At 40.1% G+C, this 21,960-nt stretch overlaps 1 protein-coding gene across 1 annotated transcript in view; it reads left to right on the top strand.

The window, feature by feature from the left end:
- Positions 1-21,852, top strand: part of ITGAL (integrin subunit alpha L) — a 74,870-nt gene extending 53,018 nt beyond the window's left edge. The window contains exons 16-30 of the mRNA XM_034419755.2: positions 494-654; positions 2,052-2,203; positions 2,391-2,519; positions 3,337-3,410; positions 6,399-6,540; positions 8,281-8,385; positions 9,752-9,831; positions 11,183-11,269; positions 12,215-12,290; positions 13,093-13,206; positions 14,362-14,427; positions 16,818-16,922; positions 17,739-17,834; positions 19,035-19,142; positions 21,004-21,852. Of these exons, the coding sequence (XP_034275646.2) occupies positions 494-654; positions 2,052-2,203; positions 2,391-2,519; positions 3,337-3,410; positions 6,399-6,540; positions 8,281-8,385; positions 9,752-9,831; positions 11,183-11,269; positions 12,215-12,290; positions 13,093-13,206; positions 14,362-14,427; positions 16,818-16,922; positions 17,739-17,834; positions 19,035-19,142; positions 21,004-21,183 (1,675 nt within the window). The 3' untranslated portion in view covers positions 21,184-21,852. The remainder of the gene's footprint in view (positions 1-493; positions 655-2,051; positions 2,204-2,390; positions 2,520-3,336; positions 3,411-6,398; positions 6,541-8,280; positions 8,386-9,751; positions 9,832-11,182; positions 11,270-12,214; positions 12,291-13,092; positions 13,207-14,361; positions 14,428-16,817; positions 16,923-17,738; positions 17,835-19,034; positions 19,143-21,003) is intronic.
- The last annotated feature ends 108 nt before the right edge of the window (positions 21,853-21,960 follow it).

Genomic DNA, 21,960 nt, shown 5'->3' with positions numbered 1-21,960 from the left:
GAGGTCCGTAAAGGGGGGGCGTGCATAAGCGCACCAGCATGCCTACCATCCCTGTTCTACTATCCCCATTTATTTGTACTCATTTCCTATGTTCATGTCCATGTTCATCTGAACACGTTTGACAAATAAATAAATACAAATACAAAATACAAATATGAACCTGTGGTCAAGTATCTGAATTTTGATTAGGTAACCGTGGAGAATGTTGCAATGGTCATAAAAAAATATAAAGTCATTTTATTCACTGCCACTGTAACTTTAAACATTGTCACTAAATGAATGGTTGTAAGTCAAGGACTACCCACAATCCTTTAATTGCATAGACACAGTGCTTTTTCCTTTCTGTGGAATCTACAGATAGTCCACAATTTTAAACTCCTACATTTCTTTCTCTTCTGTAATAAATAGTGGTACCTCCTTCCCTTCTCAGCTAAATGTAGAAGCTTTGATCCACAGGGACTAGTAGAATATTTTTGTTTTCTGGTACTTGCAGATCCAGACCAATTGTTAACGTGGCCACAAAAGTGACTTTCGAGCCCAATGAAATTCCAGTGAAAGATGTTGAATGTTCTGGGAATAGCAAACCCTGGCAAAATATAAATTTGAAACTCAGGATCTGCTTCAATAGCAGCTTTGCCACGGAGAGATACACAGGTGAGTCATCTGGAGGACAACCAAACTGTGGGACTGATCCTGATTTAGAATTCACATCAATTGCACAGCAAGTCATATGAGGACAAGGCGAAATAGCTTCTTTGGTTTCTTTGATGCTAGTTGCTTTCCTATGAAATGGCCAACTTTAGAAAGAACCCAAATGTAGAATCGGCTGGTCCATTACGTTTGAGTCTTTTCCGTGTTTGTGCCTTGTTACATATAGTTTTCATTTTTTTTCCTCACTTAAAATGGCAGTGTTAGGCCAAGGCTTTGGACTCAGCTTTGTCTTTCATTCAGGGCTTCTAATGTTGCTCTTTTTTTAAAGTAGTTTTCTGTTTAGGCAGCAATGCCATTGGCATTCTTTATGAATGGCCTCCAATTGCTTAAAACAGGGGTCTCCAAACTTGGCAAATTTAAGACTCCTGGATTTCAATTCCCAGAATTCCCCAGCCAGCTGGCTGAGGAATTCTGGGAGTTGAAGTCCACAAGTCTTAAAGTTGCCAAGTTTGGAGACCCCTGTTTTAAGCAATTGGAGGCCATTCAAGTCTTAAAGTTGCCAAATTTAGAGAGCCCTGCTTATACAGATAGTCCTCAACCAACAACCACAATGGAGCCCAAAATTTATATTGCTAAGGAAGACATTTGTTGAGTGAGTTTTTGCCCCATTTTATGACTTTTCTTGCCACAGTTGCTAAGTTCAATTATGGCAGTTGTTAAGTTAGTTGCATGATTGTTAAATGGTTTATCCATTGACATTGCTTATTAGAATGTCACAAAAAGTGATCACATGATCTTGGGACACTGCAACCGTCATAAACGTAAATTGCCAACTTTCTGAATTTTGATCATGTGACCATGGGGATGCTCCAACAATTTTAAGTGTGAAAAATGGTTGTGTCACTTTTTTCAGTGATATTGTAACTTTGAATGGTGACTAAATGAACTGTTGTAAATGGAAGATTACCTGTAATAATCCCCTTGGGGACTTTCTCTAACAATTCTCCCTTCTAATACTTATTCCCCTTAGCACAATTTTGTCTTTAATTATCTAAAAGGAAAGAAAGCATCCATTTTCATAGTACTTTTTATTTAAAAAATGTTTATTGTTTTTAATCGGTTTTGTGTAGGTTGTTCTTGACTTATGATAGGTTGCTTAGAGACTGTTTGAAGTTATGGCCTACCTGAAAAAGGGAACTTATGAGGACTACTTGTCTGCTTCCTCTTTCCTGGTTGTTCACTCTTTTTTTTTAAGGCACAGGATTGGGGGTGGGTGGTTTGGAATTGTATTTTTGATACAACAGGATCTAGAGATTTGCTGTGATAGTCATCAAAACAGACAGAGGATCTGCAGAATGTCTGCTCTGCCCTTTACACATCAACCATTTTCTTCCTTCTAGGACATCTTTCTGCAAAACTCTTGTTCCGCTTGGAGATTGACCCAGACAGGGTGAAGTACCGAGGAGAATTTAGGAATGGCAAGAGTATTCTAAATGGGGACAAAGAAATCTCTCTAAAGCCAGTGTGCATATTGGAGGCAATTAATATCACGGTAAATCAAATCTACTCAGTTTTAAATCTCATATTCATAGATTCTAGATTTCTTCTCTTGTGTGTTGGTGAAGCATCTTCTTGAGAAGGTTGGCTAGTCTGCCCTCAGATATAGCTAATGTGATGGTTACTAGCCACATTATTGTACAAGAATCCTTGCTTAAGCAGCTCCTGTCATTGTCTTTCAGAACTGCATTGAGGATTACTTGTCAGCCATTAAGCTCCTTGTGAATTTGTCCCTTGAGGAAGATGGTGTGCTGAAGAGTGGATCTCCCAGGCCTATTCTGAATCCTTTAAGCAATAGGACAATGGTAGAGGTGAGACCCTCTTTATGTTTGGGATGGGGTGGGATGGGGTATGGGAATAACAGATTTAGCCATCAGTAGAAGAAAATGTAAATCAGGGTTGAACTGTGGTGTCCTTAGTGCTCTCTGAGCTTGGTTGTTTTCTGGCAGACATTTTAGTACCAAAGTAGATAACATCATCAATGCAGAGAGTGGGGTTTGCTCTCTGCTTATCTGCCAGTATTGGTGGGAATGGCCTTGGTGGTTCCTTAATTGGGCTGTTGTCTACTGTTAGCTTGTTTGGGTAACACATTAATATTAGACTAACAATCAAGACACAAAGAATAGTTTGTGAAGACGTTTCGCTTCTCATCCAAGAAGCTTTTTCAGCTGTGACTGGATGGTGGGGAATGGAAGGATTTATATTCCTTGTAGACAGCTGGTCATTTGCATTATTTTTATGGAGTCGCTGAGGCTACTTGGAGGTTTGTGTGTCCTCAGGGTCACCTGAGTAGTGGGGGAGGGGAAAGGATATGACATCATCTATCTCCAGTCTACAACAAAGTCCTTTCAGCAGTTCCAAGAAGGCTCCACACCCATTTGCACTACTCAGGTCACCCTGAGGACACAGACAATCCTTCAGCTGGCCTCAATGACTCTCTAAAAAGAATGCAAATGACCAGCTGTCTACAATGAATATAAATCCTTCCATTCCCCACCATCCAGTCAGAGCTGAAGAAGCTTCTTGGATGAGAAGTGAAACATCTTCAAAGAATAACAAGGAAGGTCAGCAGGGTAATGTGTTACACCGGACATGTGTAAATATTTCCTATCTTATCAAATACAACAGATTCCTTTTGACAAGAACTGTGGAACAGATGACGTGTGTGTGGCTGATCTGAAAATCACCTTCCATTCTTCAGGGTAAGTATAAATTCCTTGATAGCGTCAGTCACTTTTCTTCGAAGAATATGAGAAAGATCAGAAGCTATCTAGGAACTGCAAGGTTTTAGTTTCGTCAATATTAATCCCCATTTATGTGGCCTGTTATTTTAAACTTAAATCAATTGCGTAATGATTGTTCAAAGTTACAATGGATCCCAAAAAGTTGCTTACGACCCACCCCTTGCAGTCATATGTTCACATTTCAGGCATTCATCAAGCAGTTCACAACTGGTTGCAGAGTTTAGTTAGTTTAGTTTATTTGATTTGTATACCGCCCTACTCCCGAAGGACTCAGGGCGGTGAACAGCCACAGAATAAAAACACATAAATACAAAATTTAAAACTGAATAAAACTGAATTAAACAGTTTGGCCGAAGACAGATTTAAAACACTCCAATAAATTAAGAATGAATTAAAATTTGCATTTTAAAAAGGGGAAAAAGGGAAAAAATTAGGCCAGGCCAGCCTGATGGAATAAAAAGGTCTTGAGAGCGCAGCAGAAGGTGTGTAGATCCGTGATCCTCCGTATCTCCGGGGGGAGCTCATTCCAGATAGTAGGTGCCCCCACAGAGAAGGCTCTCCCCCTGGGGGCCACCAGTCGACATTGTTTGGCCGATGGCACCCGGAGGAGCCCCTCTCTATGAGAGCGTACCGGCCAGTGGGAGGCTACTGGTGGCGGTCCCGTAGATAACCAGGTCCTAAGCCATGGAGCGCTCTAAAGGTGGTAACCAAGACCTTGAAGCGCACACGGAAGACCACCGGGAGCCAATGCAGCTCACGCAGGAGAGGTGTTACATAGGAACGCCATGTCGCTCCCATAACCACCTGCGCGGCCGCACTCTGTGCCAGTTGGAGCCTCCGGGTGCTCCTCAAGGGGAGCCCCAGGTAGAGAGCATTGCAGTAGTCCAGGCGGGAAGTGATGAGGGTATGAGTGACCGTGCGTAAGGAGTCCCGATCCAGAAAGGGACGCAACTGGCGAATCAGGTGAACCTGATGAAAAATCCTCCCGGTCACGGCCGTCAAATGCTCTTCTAAAGACAGCCGTGAATCCAGGAGGACGCCCAAGTTGCGAGCCCTCTCCGTGGGGGGCAGCGATTCGCCCCCAATAGTCAGTGATGGCACCAACTGACTATATCAGGACGTCGGAAACTACAGCCACTTGGTCTTGGATGGGTTGAGCCTGAGCCTGTTTCTCCCCATCCAGATCCGCACGGCCTCCAGGCACCGGGACATCACTTCAAGGGCATCGTTGGGGTGGTCCAGGGTGGAGATGTACAGCTGAGTGTCGTCAGCGTACTGGTGTTACTTCACCCCGAAACCACGGATGATCTCGCTCAGCAGCTTTACATAAATGTTGAACAAAAGGGGCGAGAGGACCGACCCTCTCGGCACCCCACATATTTATTTATTTATTTATTTATTTATTTATTTATTTATTTATTTATTTATTATTTATTTAAATTTATATACCGCCCTTCTCCCGAAGGACTCAGGGTGGTGCACAGCCAAAATTAAAATACATATAATACAAAATTTAAAATAATTTAAAAGCAGAATTAAATCGAATTGGCTTCCCAAAATATTAAAACCCATTACCCTTAAAATAACCCATTAAAATTTTAAGCCAGCCCAGCTTGCTGAAATAGGAAGGTCTTCAAAGCTCGATGGAAGGTCCGGAGGTCCGGGATTAGTCGTATTCCTGGGGGTAGCTTGTTCCAGAGAGCGGGTGCCCCCACAGAGAAGGCTCTCCCCCTGGGGGTCGTCAGTCGGCATTGCTTGACCAACGGCACCCTAAGGAGGCTCTCTCTGTGGGACCGAGTTGGCCAGTGGGAGGTTATCGGTGGCAGAAGGTGGTCTCGCAAATAACCGGGCCCTAAGCCATGGAGCGCTTTAAACCAATACCTTGAAGAGCACCCGGAAGACCACCGGAAGCCAGTGCAGCTCGCGCAGGCAAGGTGTCACATGGGAGTGCCATGTCGCCCCCATAATTACCCGCGCGGCCGCATTCTGGACCAGCTGGAGCTTCCGAGTGCTCCTCAAGGGGAGCCCCATGTAGAGAGCATTGCAGTAGTCCAGGCGAGAGGTGACGAGGGCATGAGTGACTGTGCATAGGGAGTCCCGATCCAGAAAGGCGCCTCGGGGTCAACCTCTGCCCCCCTGCCAACACAGACTACAACTGGTTGGAGAGAAAGGGGAACCACTGCAACACAGTGCCCCCCACCCCTAACTCTTCCAACCGGTGCAGCATGATACCATGGTCGATGGTATCAAAAGCTGTTGAGAGATGTAATAGGACCAGGACAGAGGAGCAACCTCTATCCTGAGCCCTCCAGAGATCATCAACCAACGCGACCAATGCCGTTTCCGTGCTGTACCCAGGCCTGAAGCTCAACTGGAACGGATCCAGATCCAGATACACTATCTGTAGTGTATCTATCTGTAGTGACTATCTGTAGATTGTTTTAATAATTCTTATATTTAGCTTTGTAAAATATTGAAATTTTAATGTGAAGCTGAGTGAAGCCACAGATGACAAACATGGTACGGAGAAAAATCCTTATGATTTTAGGTTGCTGGAGTTGAATAAATGACCTTTCAAAAACTCCTAGCTTCTCTTCTGCACCAGTTTCTACCGTTCTAAAGACTCTAGGGTGAAGTTGCATTGAACAGCAACTCTTGTGGCTATTTAGCAAGCTTGCCTCAAGGCTGCAGTCAACAGTAGGATATTGTCAAGATCATGTGAAGTGCTAGTACTGCTTTATATTATACCGATAAAACCATATTTAAGAAGAGATTGGACAGCCGTTTGTTCAGAATGGTGTAGGTCTCCTGCTCAAGCACGGGTTGGACTAGAAGATCTTCAAGGTCCCTTCCAACTCTGTTATTCTGTATTTGATTCTGTTTTCGGTATATTTATTGAAATTGGGAATCGAATAGCACTAATCCACTTCTGCTCCTGTACAACAGGTCTAAGGAACTGGTTGTATCTCCTCAATATCCGCTAGAAATGAATTTGGAACTGGTGAATCAGCGGGAAGATGCCTATTTTACAATGCTCTACGTGCCCCTCTTGCCAGGCCTTTCTTTCCGCAAACATTCAGTGCTGAAAGTACGTATGCCACCTTTTGAAGGCAGGATTTTGCAGTGGGTGTGTTCCGTCCTCCCCACCCCCAGGTGCATATACATCTGTGTGTGCCTGCACCCCCCACTCGCACTAGTGTCATGGGGTCACATGGGCGCTACCATCGCCAAGAACGCACACTCCCCGCATTTGCGCTAGTGCCACAGCATCACGTGGTCACTATCGACACCTCAAGTGCACACATTCACCCACTTGCACTAGCATCGTGGCATCACGTGGGCACTATTGTTGGCACGAGTGCACACACCCCACTTGCACTAGTGTTGCAGAAGAGAATGAAGGCAGACCCTCCCTAGCAATTCACAGAGTACAATAGAACCTCTGGTGATGACCATAATTCGTTCCATAACTTTGGTTGTAAACTGATTTGGTTGTGACCCAAACCTAATTTTGGAAATTTGGTGCTTACAAAAAAAAAAAAAATGGTGCAGAAGGGGAAATCGGCTGGGGTGGGGGGAGCGGAGTGAACTTTTTGGTTGGCACCCGATTTGGTTGTGGTCAGAAGAGTTCATGTCCAGAGGTTCTACTGTATACCCTGTTTTCTCCAAAATAAGACATCCCCTGATAATAAGCCCAATTGGGCTTTTGAGCGCATGCACTAAAATAAGCCTCCCCTTGAAAATAAGCCCTCCTCAAAAATATATAAATGCAGAGCTGGAAATCAGGTAAGGCGGCAAGAGGAGCCCCATCTTGCTCCATGCACCCCAAAATAATAAGACCTCCCCGAAAATAAGGCCAAGCACTTATTTCAGGGTTCAAAAAATATAAGACAGGGTCTTATTTTCAGGGAAACACGGTATCTATTGTTATACAGATTTGGCCTGGCAAGATTCTGTTTGTAGGAGAACAACAATAAAGAATATTCAGAAGTATAGGTAGTCCTTTACTTATAACAGTTTGCTTAGTGACTGTTTGAAGTTACAACAGCACTTAAAAAAAATGACTTATGACCGTTTTTCGCACTTACGACCAATGCAGCATCCCCGTGGTCACGTGATCAAAACTCAGCTGCTTGGCAACTGAGTCGTGTTTATGAGGGTTTCAGTCTCTTGGGGTCCTATAATCATCTTTTACGATCTTCTCACAATCAAAATCAATGGGGAAGCCCGATTCACTTAACAACAGTGTTATTAACTTAATTGAGATGATTCAAGAAAAATGTGTAACATGGGACAAAACTCTCTTAAGCATTGTCTTGCTTAGCAACAGAAATTTTGGGCTCAGTTGTGGTCATAAGTCAAGGATTACCCGTAACTCCACATGTCATTTATGGTTCTTTGGGCCTGACATGAATCATGCCAGATTAAAGCAACTATCTGCATAAGTATAAGATACACTCTGTGAACCAGAGAGTATCTTATACTTATAAGTGCACCAGCCTGTCTACCGTCCCTGTCCTAATATTCCTTTTTACTTACTCTTTTCATGTATTCAAATTATGTTTATACTTTTACCTGTTATCTTATATATGCTTGACAAATAAAACTTATAATAAATATGAACTGCTAGGGAGGCTCCGCCTTCACCCTCTTCCTGCCTGCCAGACATTCCAAGATCTGCTATGGCATCTCTTTGCCCTCTGGAAAAGTGCCCCTCCTTCCTGTGACCCTGGACCATATCCCACCACAGGATAACCGGTCTTGAGTTGGAAAGGAGAAAGTCGCAGCAATTAAACCGAATCTCACCACCGCTTCTCTTCTTTCCCAGTTCAATGCTCTCGTCATCCTGCAGTGTAATGCAATGCTACATCGTCAGGACTTTCAAGGCCTTGCTTGCAACGTCAGTCACCCCATCTACAGGAATAGCACAAAGGTATACAATCACCCTAGTGAGCTGGGAGGGGGCTGGTCGTGGTGGATCTTCACCATTTTCTATGCAGGATGATGCCTGTATTGTAAGAAATGCTTACCGGTCCTTAAAGCATGGTTTAATCAACTAACCTCATTTCCTGGGTTTGCAGGACACACTGGATTAACAGATTAATAGAGTTGGAAGGGATCTTGTAGGTCATCTAGTCAAAAAAGCACACATGCTAAGTTTGTAGAATTTATGGATAGTTGCTTGCAAACCTTGCCAGTCCTGTGCTATGACCGGGCAACAAACTACACTCAGAAGTCACTATAGTTGAAGGAACAAGGCAAGGTCATTCCCACATACCATTATATTGGGTCAGTCAATATAGGGACCAAGGATCCTAAAGTGCTCCTAAGGATGAGTTATAATTTGCAAGTCAGTTTAGTTGCAATTCATCACAGCAATATGGAACAGTTGGCCATCTTGCATTGTTGTTGTTATTGTTGTTGTCTAATAGCATCCTCTAAACTAGATATTATGACTTTTCCCCATTTTTTGGAAGCAGAAGCTGCTTAAAGATGACGCCTATAGCAAAACTGGTATACTGAAATAAGTTGTGTGCAGGTTCACACTTTACAAGAAGCCACCATTTACTTATTGGCCGTGGTTTTCTGAACCATCCACAACACCTGCTCATATATTGTGCTAAATTAAAAACAAGAGTTTACAAACCACGGCAGTTGTGTTCACCTAACGTTATGTCAAGCAACAATGTCACATTTAGATTTGGCAACTGTTGGGTGAGTCCTGCCAATGTCTTGATCATGAATATAGATGATCAAGTAGAAAGAACAGAAAATGTGATTTTTTTTAATACACACACACACACACACACACACACACACACACACACACACACAGAGTGCAATGCCTCAGCAGTTAAAGATACTGAGCTTGTCAGCTGGAGAGCTGACAGACCAAGTTTAAGACCCTAACTCTGCACAACAGAGTGAGCTCCTGAGCTTGCCCCAGCTCCTGCTTACCTAGCAGTGCGAAAGCATGCAAATGCAAGTAGATAAATAGGTAACTCTTCTGTGGGAAGGTAATAGCATTCCATGAGTCTTTGGTGTATAGTCATAAGAGCCATATGACCATAGAAATTGTCTTCAGACAATCCTGGCACCCTCGGCCTAAAAACAATATATATATATTTGTAAGTCTGAATGTAAGGAATGTCTGAATGCATCTTCTATTGTTTAGTGAGCTTAACGGGGGTGAAGGAGCTTGATCTGATTGTCAGAGGCTAGAGACATAGAATGAAAAAAACAGTAAAATACTTGGCAGGCATTGTGAACTATCTTAGTGTTGACCTGCTCTCTCTTAGGCTTTGATTCAACTTCAGTTTGGTGTGCTTGACAACACTGCCTGGAAAGAAAACTTGGAGATGGTGGCGTATGTCACTAGGTAAACTTCAATTACATGTTTTACTGAACCATTGTGTTTTATCTCTTGCAGCCTTACTATGTTAGGTGCCACCTAGAAAGTAAAATAAGTTGTCTTAATTTTAAATCCTCCACTTAGGATGAGAAGGGAGAGGAAAGATGGAAAAGTAGCAAAAAGTTTTGGAAAGGAAAATCATGGATAAATGGCAGAGTACACAAGATAAAATTGGGGGGGATCCAAAAATGTAAAGGTCTTAAATGAAAAGGGGAAAGTGGATTGAAAAAAAGATTAGATTGCGGCTGCAGAGAAAACCAGAATAGAAACCATCAGTGTACAGCTTATAGTTATTATAATTTAGTATTTATTTAGTATTTATTTATTATGATGTACACTACTATAATGTAGTACAGTCCTCAACTTATGACCATAATGGAATCCTGGATTTCCATCATAAATATGATGGTCATACAAGGCATGACAGGATCCAATTTTACAACTTTCTTTGTGGCTGTTGTTAATTGAAACATGTTGCTCATTAAGGGAACACCTCAATCATTACGTGAATCTATTTTATGAGTGTTTTTTCCACGGACACCCACCAAAAAGGCTGGAAACCAGCCAAAATATCATGGCCATGTGATTGCAGAATGCTGCAACTGCTTGTGCAGCCCTCAGAACTCTGGATCTGTAAGTACATTTGGGGGTGGTGGTGGTAATCCATTATACCTTCAAATGGTCATTAAGCAAGAACCAACTATCCATATCAGATGTTGGAGAAGAATTGTCTGCTATAAACAGACATGTTGGCTACAACAAAATATATTTGTTGCTTTCATTCTAGCCTATCCACTGTAGGATGAAGGCCTCTTCTGCATGCTTCCAAGCCATACGGTCTTGAACTTTTTTTTTTGCCAATTGGGCCCGCAATTCTTGCCGATATCATCTTCTGTTAGGTCGCTTTCATGCTGATTTTTATCAAACGGGATCCATTCTACGACTGCCTTGATCCAGCTGTCATCAACTCTTCTTGTTATGCGGCCTGTCCATTTCCACTTCAATTCTTTTACTCCCTTGATGGCATCCTATATACTTTCATTTGTTCTCTAATCCATGTGCAGGTCTCTCTATCTTGTCTTATAATGCCGAGCGTATATCTTTCCATGGCTCTTTGTGCCACTAGTTGCTTTTGTATTGATTGTGAAGTCAGTGTCCATATTTCGCTGGCATGTTAGAGTAGGAAGCACACATCTGACCGAAAACTTTTCAGACATAGGGGGAGGTTGTCCTTGTTTTGTTGCTTTTGGATGTGGAAATCTGGATCACCTCTGGAACGAGTAGTTCTAAGATTATATTGTGCGTTACTCTCTTATAGTGAGAACGAGGAGAATGAAACCCTTCAAAACAACAGAGCTCTTCTTAGCATCCCTGTGAAGTACCCCATCAACATCATTGTCAAGAGGTAAGACTCTTGGTTGCCTTTTCTTCCCATTTTCCTCCTGGAAATGAAAGCAGAGCTGTATGCCACTGTAGTGTATTCCATAATTAAGCAGAACGAATCTAACATCCAGAACAACCTAGTGACTGGATAAGTCGCACTCTGATCTAGTAACTTTACAAATCCTGGTGTTTGAAATTCCTGCAAAATCTTCCACGCTCATTTTTCAGAAGACACAACATTTCCTGGGCTTCCAACAGTTGTTTGTTGTGGCATCATCACAAATACAGAATATACTCTAGGGCAGTGGTGAAATCCAAATTTTTTTACTACCAGTTCTGTGGGCATGGCTTGGTGGGCGTGGCAGGAGAAGGATACTGCAAAATCCTCATTCCCTCCCCACTCCTGGGGGGAGGATATTGCAAAATCTCCATTCCCACCCCACTCTGGGGCCAGCCAGAGGTGGTATTTGCTGGTTCTACGAACTACTCAAAATTTCCGCTACCGTTTCTCCAGAACCTGTCAGAACCTGCTGGATTTCACCCTTGCTCTAGGGTTACTTTGCTTGGTTCCAAGATTGGGCTTCTAAATGAGGTTTTATTGTGAATTTGCTGTTGGAATACTAGGCAGAGTCCACATCTTGTCAGCTTTGAGGTGCAGCCCTCTCTTTTTTTTCCCCCCTCACCACTTGGCTTCTTTCTTTCTACAGAGAACCAGTTAAAAAGACTGCATAATGTCTTTTAACAGTATTAGGAGCCCTCTGTCTGCAAGTACTGCAAAATTATTTTTCCCTTTTCAACTATTTTTTATTGTGGATAGTTAAGTTCTCTTGGAGACAGTAAATTCAAGGGGGTTCTAGTAATAATAAGATCTGTTGCTATGGTATAAATTCCATTTTGGGGTGGGTTTGCCTTTCTCACCTTCTCATTTCCTTCCTTGCTCATCCATTCCTGCTTTTGTCTCTTGCAGGTTAGAAACATCTAACCAATACATTGAATTCAGTTCTGAACGGCAAGAAAACAAGACCGTGACACATTCCTACCAAGTGAGTTGGTGCTTGCAAGATTTCTCCCAAAATAAGAACTCTGTAATGTCTGTCATGGTGCTTAGAATCCAGTGGATTTGGGAGAAAGTGCCCCAAAGGCTTATTTTTATGTATTTTCATTTATTAAAGAAATTTATATGGCTGCCCAAGTCACACTTAGGTGGCTCCGGGTGGCTTACAACATTAAACATTACCAACTTTATAATGGTTGGTTGCACAATCAGCCAGATGTTTAGGCTGAGTTTGGTACTTTTGTCCATCTATCAAATCTTTCCCAAATACTTGGGATAGGCAGATGTTGTAGGCAGGTGTTACAGGTCTTGTCGCAGGATGTAAGTTGTTCCAAGCAAAGTTGCCTTTTGCAATTGACCAATGGTAATGCTGTCAATGACGATAGTGTTCAAGGGATGCTCCCAGATGTTTTGGGATTGCACCCAAGGTGTATATTACTATTTTTACTATCTTTGCTTTCTTTTGCCACAGTTGTTCTACTTCTATTTGCAGGTCTTTGTATGTGATGATTTTCTCTAGTTCTTTCTTTTCTCTTCTGCTGTCTCCAGGTATTGTAATATCCACTATCCAGACTTTTTTTGTCTTTCTTAATGACAGTTGTTAAGTGTGGTGTGGCAGATGCATGGCTGTTTGAATTCTAAAGTTCCAGAGCACTTTGGCTTCTTCATTTCCTATTACTTTGCCTTTTTGGTGGTCCCATCAGTTTTTGCTTACAAGCAAACGATGTTTCTTGCAGATTTTCCAATGCACCATTGTAGCTACTTTGCCCTTCACTTTCTTTCACTACTAGGTAACTAACTGGGCCCTGGGGGCGTTCCCACCACCTAAAGTATTGGTGTATGTCAAAGTGCCAACTAAAATTCTTTCTGGACTGATATGGAAGATTGATAAAATCCTAACTGAGGTACGTCACCTTACTTAATGGAAACTTATGTGAACTGTTGTTCTATGCTCAAATCTAAGCTCCCGAGGCTGTTTTAGACAATCCAGTTGGTTCCATCAAAAGGATCTACTGGAGGTAAGATCAAAACTTGCAATTTGGCAGGTGCAGCAATGTGATCCAAACCTATGGTGCACCTGTAAAAGAGGTGAGGCTTGGATTGTGATGTCATACCCACATCTTACAGGTTTTCACACAGACATGCACACACTTTACAATTATCAGACACATTTAAATTTTTTAAAGAATACTATGAATCTTCCCTTATCTTTAAATGATTTTATCTAAGGCAAAGAGTGCTAATGTCATTTTTTCTAAAATAGAAGTGTGTTAGGAATTACAGGACGAAAAAATAATGTTCAAGTTTACAAAGGCAGGGTGGCTAACACAGCATTATTTGACATAATCGATCCAGGCATACCTTTCTATATTAAAAACTTCAGAGTTTACTTTGTCTGCTTATACTACACACAAGTAAGCCAATATTTTGAGCCTCCTTTTCAGATCACTGAAATGGTTCCTGTAATAACCTCCACTCTCATACTATGTTCCAGTGATGGGATTCTACCGGTTTGGACTGGTTCAGGCGAACTGTTAGCAAAGCACACTCTCAGCGAACCGGTTATTAAACCGGTAGGATCCCACCCCTGCTATGTTCCCATTTAAATATGTACTTAAGTAATGTCTTAATTAATGCTTATTTGATCATCATAACAGATAATCTGAGGCTATCTTGTTTCCTGCATTTAAAACATTCTTGGGGTAGATTAATGTAGAGCAGTGTTTCTGGCTGGGGAATTTTGGGAATTGAAGTCCACCCATCTTCAAGTTGCAAGGTCAAGAAACACTATTACAGGGGGGAAAACCTTGGTTTCCTTGTGTAATTTACAAACCTTTTAAAATCTTTCTGTAATTATCTGAAGGCCTGCTGTCAAGGAAATCCACAATAAATTAAAGGTTTTGATGCCAGCAGCCTCTGGAGCAACTTGCTGCTTTAGTTAGACTGACAAAAAAATAAGGTTGCCGTCTCATAGCAGTAACGCTGCCGATTTCAGCCATCCATTTGATGTTACATGTTTTTCATGACAATAATATGGAATAGTTGGTGTTTTTTTTTAGGAACCTAATGTGAATTGCCAGCCTGAAACGAACATGACCGTAAGGAATTATCCCACGTTAATTAAGGTAGCTTATATCTCTAAATATGATGCAATATTATTAAGTAATTAAAAATATGCTGCTTTACATGTGCAGCTCTATGCTCTGGGTGGTTCATGTTATATAAACAACAGATGGGAGATGAAACAGAAAAGGAAGCAGAGATAAACCAAAAAAAAACATGTATAGGTAGACTTCATCTTACAACATTTCGTTTAGTTGCTGTTCAAAGTTACAATGGCACTGAAAAAAGTGACTTATAACCATTTTTCACAGTTACAACCTTTGTAGCATCCCCATGATCACGTGATCAAAATTCAGATGCTTGACAACTGATTCATATTTATGACGGTTGCAGTATCTCACAGTCATGTAATCACCTTTTGCGACTTTCTGATAAACAAAGTCAAAGGGGAAGCCAGATTCACTTAACAACTGGGTTACTAATTTATCAACTGCAGTGATTCACTTAACAACAGTGGCAAGAAAGGTTGTAAAATGGGAGAAAACTCACTTAACAAATGATTCACTTAACAACAGATACTTTGGGTTCAATTGTGGTCGTAGGTCAAGGGCTGCCTGTACTTATTTCACTGAAATAGTCATGCTTCCAGTAAATTAGGAACTAGCATAGGGTAGATTGGGATTTACGGATTGCCAATCCCATTTCTCTTAACAATAACCCAAAGACAGAATTTGTCCCTCCAAATTATGCTGAGATGAAGAACAGTCAGGAGTGGATTAGATACCTAGAGCATCTAAAGATTCTCAGGAAGGAACTGATAACTCTTGTGTGCTGATGCTTACCCATTGTTTTAAGTAACTTTGGAAACTAAGGTAGTAGGTTAAAGGTTTAATGGAAGAGGTGGGCTTCAAGCAGAACTTTGAAGGAAGAAAGGAAATTCACTTCATAGGGATTAGGAGTCTTCATAGGAATCCAGGAGTTAGACACTGAGTTAGTGACAGTAAGGCAGAAAAAGTATTTTGGAGTTAGTGGAGATATTTGGATAATAAAAGTTGGTAGAGACAAATGAGCAAAGTTGTTAGAGAGGGACATACTGGGATGAAGGAAGGAAGGAAGGAAGGAAGGCAGGCTGTGAGATTTAAATGTCTCAATTGAAACAATCAGGAAACAATGAACAATACAAAGAGCTTTAATAACCTTTTGCAAAAGGAACCCCCTTTGTGCTCATGTGTGGAGAAACAAAAGAGAGCGAATTATGCATGCAAATACAGAAATTTAAATACAGTTTCAACGACAAAAACAACCACCACTTTAACGCTCCTCATTATCCTTTGCCAACTTATGTAAGATAGGTTTTTGGCTCAATAGCACCAGTTTCCCCAGACTAGAAATCTTCCAATAGTTTACCACATGTTTATCATAACAATATCATTAATTTCAGTATTACAGCTACATTCCTGCCAAAGTTAGCCTGACCTGGCTTGGAATGTGCTTAATCAATTTATGGCTTTGTTTTTCTCCTCAAAAAGTCCCTCTGACACAACTCAGTATCTAACATCTAACAGCTGGTGTTTTAGGTCATATTAAGGATAAATATGGCTTCCCTCTTGCTCACTTCCTTACAGGAATAATTCCTATTTCTCTCAAAGGCTAAGAATAAGTAACTTCATTTTGAATTGGGTTTAACAATCAGCTACTCAAGAATTAATGGGTATCTAATTTTGAAATAATTTCTTCTTCTGTTCCTAACAAAGACTCATTCATTTAAGAAATCCATTTGGATGGAAAAAGCTGAATGTTTACACCACTCTCAAAAGTAGTAAATTATTCTAAAGGACACAGAGGATACCATTCCAGTCCCTCTGAGATAAAGAACAGGAAAGGCTGAATTAGTAGGATTCCTCCCCTATGAGTAGTATAGAAATTCTACTTCAGAGAATTTAACTAAACCACCTCAGCTTCTTCCATCCAAGCAGATTCCTTGAATGAACTGGGTGTCCTATGTTAGGAAGACATGAATAGATTGAAATGTACTGAAATCTTTCTGGAATAGTATCATCCATAAGTTACCTTTTTATTTTTATTTTTATTTGTGTAGATCATTGGGGCACTGGGGCACAGCCAGTTTCTTAAAGATTTTAAATAAATTGTGTGATTCATCATGGAATTGCTTGATCATTAAAACAACTAGCTCCCCAAATAATTATTCCCTTCTTAAAGAAAGAAGTAAACAATTTCTTCTTACTGACTTGGGACAAGGCTATGATCTGAAAATGTCTTCCACTGTTTCTTCTTTTGTGGTATTATTATTTACAAGGAAGTATATCAGGATATTAATGGGAATATTAATTTGATCAAAATAAACTGTCATTTTAAGCAATCTAACAATTCCTAAAAAAGATGGTGAGTGCAGCTGGAACATTTCTTTAACTGTGATGTTTTTTTTTTCTAGCACTGTGCAATTGATGAATATCTTATCTACAAATGTGATCTTGGACAGATAAATTCATCTACGATCCATATTACTGGGATGATGTTTACACAAAACAAATCAGAGGTAAAAACAGCTCCATAATTAACAGTGGTTTCTAACCCATTTCTCTTATATCTGAAACCTGGAGAATGGGAAAATTTATTTTCCCTCATCTAATAGATGTCTGAATATTTCAGTAGGCAGGGACGTTTATAAAGCTTGTGGATTGCAAAGGAAAGAAACTACAGACCTACAAAAAACTGAGATGAGGTATTAGCAAAGAGTCTGTGATGGGAGTAAATGTCTAATCTAGCTATCATATTATCATCATGTTATGTCATGATATTATCCAGATTTTAAAATAACCTGTTATTTTGTTATGATTTGTTCGTTTCGCTTAGCATACTATAGGAACACAGTTGTCAGCACAATTGAGTGATAAATTGCTGAACATCAAATGGTTATTATATACATTAAAGTTTTCTAACTATCTCTGAAGATCACAGTTGTGTTAATGGATTTTGAACACATTACAGCTGTTCATTCATACAATACTTGTAATCTGTCTCACATAATCTTGTTTCTCCCTTTCCATCTACATTGCATTTGATGAAGTGACTATTGTTATTTTGTAACAAAACTGTATGTCTTATACCAGCCTCCAGTTCTGGGATACCATAAATTAACATGGCTTTCCACCTACTATGTTTATAATTAAAAACCTCAAGCAAACACAAACATTTTTGGGCGGGCTACTTGAACTCCCAAAGACTTTGAATTTAGTTCTTGCACCCACATGTTTGAAAGCAAATGACTTGCTTTGATAAAAACTGGCATATTCATTGTATGATTTATGCTGCCTGATGCAATGTAAACTTCATTATCCTTTTATCTTGTTAGCAATCTCTTCAGGCCAAGCTTTGCACAGCCTTGTGGGTTGAATTTGATACTGGAAGATATAAAAATGTCTACAGTCATGAATTTGCTCAGATTCAGGTGGGTTTGTGACTGAAATTATTTCTTTCCCTTCTTCCCTAAGAATTTTCTGTATTCTTATGATATTGTAATCTTATGGTATTGTTATCTCTTCTGCTATAATATTCCTCCAACCAATCCATATATTTTAGGCTGGAAGCTCTCAGAACCATTCAGAACAGGGATCCCCATCCACTACCGGGCCCTGAGCCTTTCAGAACCAGACTGCAGAAGTGGTGGATGCGTGTGCCCAATGCTTGTGTGCAAATAGAGCTGCACATATGTGCTTGCCCGCAAGCACATGGAACCATCCCCTCCCCCACTCCCCGCCACTCTGCAAAGCTGAAAAGGTTGGGGAATTTTGATTCAGAAGGTTCACAGAAAGGTTGCAGAACACTTTTAAATTTATTTATTATTTTATTAAATTTCTATACCGCCCTACTCCCGAAGGACTCAAGGCGGTGAACAGCCACAATATAAAACACATAAATACAAAAGTTTAAAATAGAATAAAAACGAATTAAATAATTTGGTTGAGACAAATTTAAAATACCCCATAATTTAAAAACAAATTAAAATTTACATTTAAAAAGGGAGAAGATTTAGGCCAAGTTATTGAACTTTTTTCTTTGCTATAATGTGGTCAACTGATCAAACAGGCTACAAACCCTAAGTCCCATGATTTTTTGAACATTTTTTGATGCAATCTACTAATTTCACCTCCTGTATTAAATAAACCATATCATCCCTTCAAGTACAATCCAAAATCTAATTTGCAAGTAGGTTTTGTTAGAACCAATCAAAAAACACAACAACTGGATAAAACATTCAAGATCCTCTAAATCTCCTTCATTTTCAGACATTATTACAAAGTATGTTCAAACACTTCAAATTAGTGTTTTGGGGAATTTTTAACTACTTTTTAAAGTCACTGAGCGGATTGAAAGGTCAAATATTAATAATAATAATTATTTATTAGAACAGAAGGGAAAATGTTATGAGGTAATAAAGTTTGCATTATCAGAATCTTCAGCTGAACAGGAAGGAAACTTCATCTACTAGCTATTATTCTTATTTAAAGCAACTACTTAATAAAACTTCGATGGAGAAAATATGGCCATATGCCAGTCTTAAATGTTTTCTTATTTACAGGATCTCCCTGGCTGTAAAGATATGATTGTGACTTTATGCATCCCTTTCTTTCTTTTATATGCCCCACAGGTCACAGACATAGAAGTGATAATTATGATGAATTATCTCCCAATTATAATAGGCAGCGCCATTGGAGGCTTGGTCTTACTTGTTCTCTGCATTGTAGTACTTTACAAGGTGAGAATTCCTTTATTTCAGAAATCCAGAGCAATTCTGAGGAACTGAAAGTTGGGCTCTTCCTGGTCAGTTGGGTTTAAAAAATGATTGGATCAATAATATTTCAAACTAGCATTGCTAACATTCACAAATTATTCAACTTATCCATCACTATTTTATAATGTCCGAAGTATATTGTCAGGCTACAGTTTCAGCTAGGATTATTTGAGATGTCAGAAATTAAGCCTAGGATCTTTTGTTTGCAAAGCATGGACTATACCACTGAGCAGGGATCATTTCCTAATCGTTGCCAATTATTGTTGATGTTGTCTCTGACATGCAAAATTGTTTCACAGCTCCAAGAAAGAATTATTGGAATTCTTACATTCTTAAGACTGTTCTGACTTAAATCTGATCTTAGTTGCTCTATCACTTATTTACAAACTTACCAAAGTTTGAAAAGCAGTTTAATCAGAAGAACAGCATGCTTGTGGTCTGCTTTGGTATTTAGATTTTCCTGAAATATATCTCAGGAGAAGAGAGAAAAAACATTTGTATTTTTATAGCATTTCATCTATTATTTTTATAATAATGTTATAGTTCCACAATGATGACCAATAATTAATTGCTTTTCCTAGGCTCTCCCAAAAGCATACTGGAGAGTACACTAAGGTCTAAACTAATAATTTTTATATTAGGATTAGATCTTTTCCTAGGGCAGAAATTTTATAATTTGGGAATTATAAAATGTGGCCTTATGCACTGCTCAGAACAGCTCTGGAAAATGTTCTTATTCAGATGGGTGTACAGATCTATGACATGAATCAGATTCCAACCCATTTTAATTTAAAAGGATTGTTTAGCTAAAGTCTTATACTACCCAGTAAAACTAGGTTTCATGCCTAAAAAAGGAGAATGCTTACATTTCCCATTAGAGACCATCAGCCTCTGGTAATTATATTATTTAGGGCTAGATTATATGTAGTCCTTGCTTTATGAACAAAACAGAAATCAAAAATTTCTATTGCTAAGCAAGATAGCTGTTAAGTGAGTTTTGCCCCATTTAACAACCTTTTTTTGCCACAGTTGTTATGTGAGTCACCAGAGTTGTTAAGTTAGTAACATGGTTGTTAAGTGAATCTGACTTCTTCATTGACTTTGTCAAAGTCACAAAAGGTGGTCACATGACCCCAGGACCCTCACAAAAGGTGGTCACATGACCCCAGGACCCCGCAACCGTCATAAATTCATGCCAGTTGCCAAGCGGCTGAACTCTGATCACATGACCATGGGGATGCTGCAACGATCATTAAGTGTGAAAAATGGTCATAAGTCATTTGCTCAGTGCTGTTGTAACTTTGAATGGTCACTAAACGAATAGTTTTAAGTGAAGGGATAACTGTATTTGTGTTTATAAAACTTTTTTCAAATTATTTTTTATTTTGCAACATACAACAAAAACTCCATTTCTAACAGTTGTTCTGTGAGATAGCTTATGTGTAACTGTTTACCTCACAAAAGTTGTAGAGCTTATTATTTTTACAAATAATTATAAGCGGTAAACGTATTTATTTATTTGTATCCCACTTCCATTATTTTTACAAATAATTCAAGGTGGCAAACATATTCAATACGCCTTCCGCCGTCTATTCCCCCCGCCCCATAACTCTGTGAGGTAACTTGGGCTAAGAGAAAGGGATTGGCCCAAAATCACCCAAGTGCCTTTTCTGGCTAAGGCAAGACTAGAACTCGTGATCTTCCGCTTTCTAGCCTGGTGCACAACCGCTACTAGATTAAACTGGCTCTCCTTACAAATTCAAAATCTTTAAGCTGAGGCTAGATCTCTCGACCTAATTTCTGCTTCTAATGGCTTTTCTTACAGTGTGGGTTCTTCAAACGGAATTATAAACAGAAGATAGAACTTGAAGGAGAAAATGAGAATGCTGTGCAAGCAGCTGACAATCTAGAAGATGGTGCAGAGAAGGAAGATTCTAAGACCGAGAAAGAAAACCAAAGCAATCTCCTTACAGAACCATTGAACACAGAAAATGAGACCCAATGATCAGATCATGTTTCTCTCCAGAGACTACAGCCAGGCTATCTGTTATAAATGCTCAGTGGGGGTGGGGGTGGGGGAGTGGGGAGGAAGTGGGGAGCCAGGAGACTGTGGTGCTGGTAATGAAGACTTCCTTTTCAAAAACGAAAAAAGAAGCTATTGTTGCATTTATTTCAAGTGCTTCTACTGACTGTCTTAGAAAAAGAGCCATAATATGTGTTTGCCAAGGCAGATGGCAGGTACACATGATAAGAGGACCAGAATAAGATGCAGGCAGGCAAACATGTTTTGTCTGCGTTCTCTGCTAGCCCCTTGATCTGAGATAAATCTGCTGTTTTGTGTGCATATTGTCGTGAGATTTTTTTTCTAGAGAATAGCAGATTTTGGGATTCTGGACCTTTGGCCTTTGTTTGTCTTATCAGTTGTACAGCAGAAATGGGTAAGACTTAATAGGGAATTGGGCGAATTCTACCTTCCCCCACTTGGCAAGGGACGAAAGAAACTCTTTGGAAATCTGGACAGTAACAGACAGTTAGTTAAATAAATGTCAAGCTCTAAAACCAAGAAAGATGCGCTGAATTACTCCAAAGCAGTTTCCTTCATTGTTCCTCCTCTATGGACAGAAATCTTGCCACAGTAAAGCAAACTACTAGCATCAATAAAGATATACACCAAGTTGCTACCTTGAGCCTTTTCCTCCCAATCAAACTATCTAAACTTTGCTGTCTCTCGGTCCTCTGGCATGCGGCCCTTCCAGCCTCGGAATCCAGACTACATTCCACC

The sequence above is a fragment of the Pantherophis guttatus genome, chromosome 4, assembly GCF_059756535.1.
Source record: "Pantherophis guttatus breed Tessera chromosome 4, ASM5975653v1, whole genome shotgun sequence".
Classification (NCBI taxonomy): Eukaryota; Metazoa; Chordata; class Lepidosauria; order Squamata; family Colubridae; genus Pantherophis; species Pantherophis guttatus.
The sequence above is the reverse complement of the archived record's forward strand: the minus strand, read 5'-3'. Positions and strand labels throughout refer to the sequence as shown.